Raw genomic sequence first — 6139 nt, forward strand, 5'->3', positions numbered from 1 at the left:
AAACAGGTTCCATGTTTTTGACCATGAAACCGACTCCATGAGGGTGGCATGAGGGCCCAATGTCCTCTAGTGGGACCTTTGCTCACAGCCCAGTAACATGCAGATCGATTGGCATTCACCAGAGAACACCAGAATTGGTAGGTCCACCATTGGAGCCCTGTTCTCATCACAGATGAGAGCAGGTTTACACTGAGCATGTGACAGACGTGAAAGAGTCTGGAGACGCTGTGGTGAACATTATGCTGCCTGCAATATCATCCAGCATGACTGGTTTGGCGGTAAGTCAGTGATGGTCTGGGGAGGCATATCCTTGGAGGGTCGCACAGACCTCCAGGTGCTAGCAACGGTACCGTGACTGCTGTTAGTTACCGGGATGAAATCCTCAGACCCATCGTCAGACCTTACGCTGGGGCAGTGGGCCCTGGGTTCCTCCTGGTGCAGGACAATGCCTGGCGGGCACACTGGGATTCTCTCTCCAAAACAGAATAAAAACAGCCTCCAGATCGTGTCTTCAGGAGGAAACCGTAACCAGGCAGTACATGTAATTACCTTTTTTATAAATGTAGGCAGGTACGTTGAAAGATTTGACACAAAATGGGACAGGAAGTTGGCAAAGAGGGTATTACCAACATTTGGGATGTCCAACAGAGTCATCCCAAATGTAGTATCTCCACTGATAGGCTATATCTATTTATTGATTAACTCTTCAATATTCATCTTGGGGGCTTTTTTGTATTAATTCAAGTTATAAATTCAACATGAATGGGGTGTGCTGCAACTCATGACCTCAGTACTTCTGCAGTGCTAGATATGGCCTTGTAACCAGGTTATGCGCTTCGCAAGCTGCTCAATGGAGTTGGGCAGTTTACATTTTCCAACAGCAGTACCTCACTTTGAGCAGGCAAAGATCTGCCACAAACGCTGACAAACTCCACTGATATGCCAATTAACCCTGTGCAACTGAAACAGTGTGTGCTATGAAAACAAAGCACTCGTCTCGTTGCGCAAGCAAACTTGAGCTAGAGTGTATTCCGCTGCCTCCAGTGCACATACCTGAATGTTGGTTTGGATCCAATCACAGCATATTACTGAATGGCCGCCAAATCATGTTCAAATGTTCAAAATATAATTCACTGACAAAGAAACTGATAATGAAAAACTTTTTTCCAGATTTGGCAGGTTTATTTTTTACTGGCTAGGTTAGTCAAATATAACACACAAACACCTTTTCCAGAGAAGACAAATTTCAGTTAATAGCATGAAGTGTCTAGGCTAGTCACCTATAATATTGGCAAACTTTCAATAATTGGCAATATGTTCGGCTGATTTACTTTTGATATGATCAAGTCAATTGGCACCATAACAAGCTGCATAACAAGTGCAGTCAAATGTTTATCTCATTTCATTCTTTGGAAGTAAATAATAGTTGCTATTTAGGGGCAGAGCTTATCCTTGACAGACAGTACTCCTCCTAAACCTGTACTTGCAAACTGCCCAAGCAAGTAACATTGAAATGCTGATGCCAAATGTAAGCCCTGTTGCTCAAACGTAATATACGCCTCTACATAATTATAAGACTTTACTCAACTGTTATTTGTAACTGGACACAGCGCAGTAATACACCAAGTGTGTATTATACAACGTGATCAATATCTAGTTTGAAAACAACAAAAAGATTTGTTTCAATTCCATATCACTATTAGGTTTTGACTACAGTCAATAACAAACAGTTAAGTACTTACTCAGAACTGTGAGGTTGGCATACAGATTTCAGTGAACTTAATAAAGAGAATTACATTTTCCATGTTTGAAAAAAAACAGTTATAAAGTTATACTATATTTGTTAATCTTATAACAAACTGAATTTGAATTTCTTTTTAAAAATAAACAAAACTCTTAGTAAATTTATTTTTATTTTGCTTCATTGCAAGACATTCTATCTGGCCAATAGACATGTTAACACTTCTCCAGGGATGCCCTTCAGTTTTTGAGTATTAAATTATAACATATATTGCAGGTATGAAGAGAAAATTCCTCTTTCGGCCATCGAGCTTAGGCTAGAGGAAACAACAAATAACTGCTTGACTACAGATATATTGGATTAGGTACATCATCAAATTCACAGAGTTACTAAGTCCCAGTATTAGGTGTATTTTCATGTAGACTCTGTAGAGCTAAATCTGACCACTTCATTTCTTGTTCTTTCACCGACTCCGTTGATCCTCCATTATCTTGCTCAGCTTCAGGCAGTTCACTCTGTTGAAGGAATGGAAAAAAGTAATAAAAATCAACTGAGAGCAAACTAGGAAAACGATCCAGGCTTTTACATCGGTATCAAACATGATATCGAACATTATCTAGCTTACCTAACTAGGTCAGCCACTGGTCATCTGAAACAACAGGGAATAGGGATGCTGCTAACCAGTTGAGCATACACAAAATTTTAAATTTACATTTTACACATCTTATTGACAGCTTCTTAAAGTTAGTGATTTCATTCATAATATAGGTAGGTGGGACAGCCACTCAAACCAGTAATAGTTGTTGTAAACATTACTCAATTTAGCAACTATCAGCAAAGTTAGTGCTTGAGCAAAGTTAGTGCTTCATTGTGCATATCAAACCAAAAACCAAGCCACAAAGTCTTTAGACATCCAAGATAGAATTGTGTAAGACATAGATCTGGGGTAAGTTATACAAAAGTTGCTATAGCATCAAATGTCCCCAAAGCAAAGTGGGCTCCATCTACGTGAAATTAGGAAGTTTGGACTCTTTCAACAGCCACCAAGACTCTTTTCTATTAATTTTGTAACCAGGCAAGACAGACCATGGTCAGTGTGGTGACCAAGAACCCAATGGCCACCCTAACAGAGCTTCAGAGTTTCAAAATGACCAGGCAAATAACACTGAGTTTATACTGTATACCTTCCAGGACAGGTGTGAACACGTATGTATGGCTTATGGGGAAGCAATAGTTTCTCAATGCTAGTGTAAATAAAAAAGTTTATTTAAATATTATGTTAATATTATTTACATGAATTTGTGTTCACAAAAATCAATGTAGTCAAATTACAGTGGATGTTTCAATCGGCAACAACATTGCAGACTCATTTTCTCTAGCTCTACCTACTTTTTTGTCAAATTGTTCCTACTGTCAAAACTCAACTTTCCAAATTGCAGGATGGAGGCGGCACTCGTTTTTACAGATTCTAAGTAGCTTGATAGCTTGCTAGTCTTTTTGATATTGTGAAAAAATTGCTGCTTTTGATTATGGGAAGTTGCTATGAAATAGCAGTGTATTCTGGACATTGGCGTTTGCTTACAACCTGGAAATGTAGATTGTCCATTCCTACCAGTGAAATGCTGAAATGCTCAAACGTCCATTGTGTGAGGAAATTCACATATGTTAACACAACATAATGAATATAGGCAAGTAGAGGAGCAGTGAAGTACATCAACAACATTTACTGTCCACCCTGTTATGTTGCAGTACTACCCTTAAAATAAAACTTTAAATAACTACAATAATTTTTTTTTTTTTTAATAATATAATTATGTTAAGCCTAGTATCTCTATATTGTCTATTAATCTTCATCTTCTGATATTAGTCTTACGGGTTCAAGCATAACATGTAAACCCTGTTGGGTTAAAATAGTGATCAATGAGAACCAATTTCAGAATTTCATAATAACTATGTTAAAGATTATTTAATTCTCATACGAGTTTTTGGGGGAGTTCTTTGTCCAAGTAAACGAAAAGCAGGAATGACTGTCCACAATGAAGTATGCATTTAAAAATCCTTCTATTTTTATCAGTCTAATCAAACTTTAACCTGGTCGGTACTATAGCTAGCTACAGTATACCATAACGTCAGTTTTGAAAGGGTTTCCTTACCAATGGGATAGTGACATCTTCATAAGGCAGACGGTCTTCCCTCCATGCATCATCTGTTAGGTCAAGAACCCTTCCATCTCTTTGAACTTCACTATCCATTTCAGGTTTCTGTCGCCACCTACTTAACTGTAAAAGAATTACGTTCGTTAGGTAGCGAGCTGCAAAGACAGCCCACTCGGTATCGTAATTATTCTGTGTTGTTGTGTTTTACTCGAGCGGTCAATAACCAGCCGCGTGGTGTTGGTTTGGTATTCCAAAGTCTTGATGAAGGCTTATAGAACGGGGGACATTTCTTTGCAACAACGAATTATGTAAGCAGCTACAGAAACCTAAATACAGTTAATCGATAGGAAACACAAACAACGGTGCAAGCGAATCTCAAACTTCCTTCTTCTTCTTCTTCTACTTCTTCTTCTACTTCTTCTTCTTCTTCTACTTCTTCTTCTTCTTGTAATTTGTGGATCGCAACCATACGAAAGGTCCATATACTGCCACCTACTGTACCGGAGTGTGAGGCCAGCTTCTGCTCAGCCCCATTTCCCCTGAGAAACTGAGTCACAGCCCTAGCCACCACCCCACCCTTCCCCTAACCTATTCATACAACCTTTCCCTCTCAACATCATACTGCTGACAATACAACAACAATGTTCAACTGTTTCTTGAACTACACATCCATCACACAGTCCTGTCTCATGCTTACCTATCACCTTCAATGAGGAGTTCAGCCCTCTATGCCCTACCCTTAGATGACCCCACATTACCTCTTCCCTCCTACACCCCATATTCCTTAACTCTACCCTCACTGAACGCTGTATCCCATAATGCCCTCTGGCCTTCCCGCTGCCATCTCACTTCCTCTGCTAACATTCATAACCCACCCCTTTTACCTATGATTTAATTTCACCTCTCCCTAACGGCACCTCTCCTTCCTACACGCACTCCTAGCCAGCCTATCAGCCACTTTGTTACAATCCACACCAACATGAGCCGGTACCCAGCAGAACCAAACCACCACACCCATCCTCTCCAATCCCAACAACAACACCATCATCTCCACCAACAACTCACCTCTATCTGAACTACCGGTCTGTAAGCTGTTTAACACTGCCGCTGAGTCATCACACACCACCACTCTCAACGGTCTCACCTCCTTCACCCACCTCCACCCACCTCCACCCACCTCAACCCAAGAATCATTGCCACCATCTCCGCTGTATTCACCGACACCTGGTCTGTTAACCTCTGGACCACCTGCACATTGAATTCAGGCACATACACCCCTGCACCAACCCTCCTACTATCCAGATCCATTGACCCATCTGCATACATCTGGACAAATGTGTAATACCCCTTACCATCATACCTTTCCACACGTCGACTCGCACTTGAATCAACTGTCTACTTCGTACCTCCATTTACATAGCCTAGTCAAATTCTTCCCCAAAATTAAGAGATAATAATATGCTTTTTAAATTTTTTCCTGGAAATTTGTTCGTGTCATAATTGAACCTCCTCTGTCTCTTATGTTAATAGTTAAAAACATTATGCATTCAATGCGAGTCAATGTCTGTAAGGACTTACCGCAACTTTTGAAGGACATGAGATCACTGATAACAGACTATCGAATGAAAACATCCGCAGCTGTTTTTCTAATGACTTGTATCCTTTGCATTCCAACCCAAATGTGATTTCACTAGAGACATTGTGAAGAAGTTGTGGCTCAAATATAAATATATTTAGAGAGCTTTTAGAGAAAGTAGATTTACTTTAGAACAAAATGTTGGTGAGTCTGAAACAACTGATCATTTGTTTTTTATGTATTCATATTACAACCTTTTACATCGGTTCTAAAATCTTTTTCTTTTAATGTTTGTTGTTGTAATGCAGGGCACCTGTAAATAAGACCTCTGTCTCAGATGATTATCCCTATATAAATAAAATAAAAAATAAAATATGTATTATTTCCCAACACTGAAACATACGAAAAAGAAAAATGCATGAGAACTTTTGGACTTCATTTTAACACTTAAACTCTGAAAATCCAGCATTGTGATACACAACCTGTTTCTCTTTAGGTCGAACTACACAGTAGTGATGTTTTTCTTTTTGATTGACTAATATTACTTACTCAAGCGTAACACGTATTTTTTGTAGTGAGTTGCTCAAAGGAAGTGTTCATTCGAATGGCTTGCAGTGGATCTGTACGTGATCATATGTGACCTTATAGCTGCAGGAAGATCAGGGG

At 39.5% G+C, this 6139-nt stretch overlaps 1 protein-coding gene across 1 annotated transcript; it reads right to left on the reverse strand.

Annotated features, from left to right (window-relative positions):
- Positions 1 to 1894: 1894 nt before the first annotated feature.
- On the reverse strand, positions 1895 to 4322 carry anapc13 (anaphase promoting complex subunit 13). The gene is made up of 2 exons (XM_010893985.3): positions 3895 to 4322; positions 1895 to 2256 (listed from the first exon to the last, which is right to left on the reverse strand). The coding sequence occupies exons 1-2, from the start codon at positions 3991 to 3993 to the stop codon at positions 2131 to 2133; spliced, it is 225 nt and encodes a 74-aa protein (XP_010892287.1). The 5' UTR covers positions 3994 to 4322; the 3' UTR covers positions 1895 to 2130.
- Between the last annotated feature and the right edge of the window lie 1817 nt (positions 4323 to 6139).

This window comes from Esox lucius, chromosome 7, assembly GCF_011004845.1.
Source record: "Esox lucius isolate fEsoLuc1 chromosome 7, fEsoLuc1.pri, whole genome shotgun sequence".
NCBI classification, from domain to species: domain Eukaryota; kingdom Metazoa; phylum Chordata; class Actinopteri; order Esociformes; family Esocidae; genus Esox; species Esox lucius.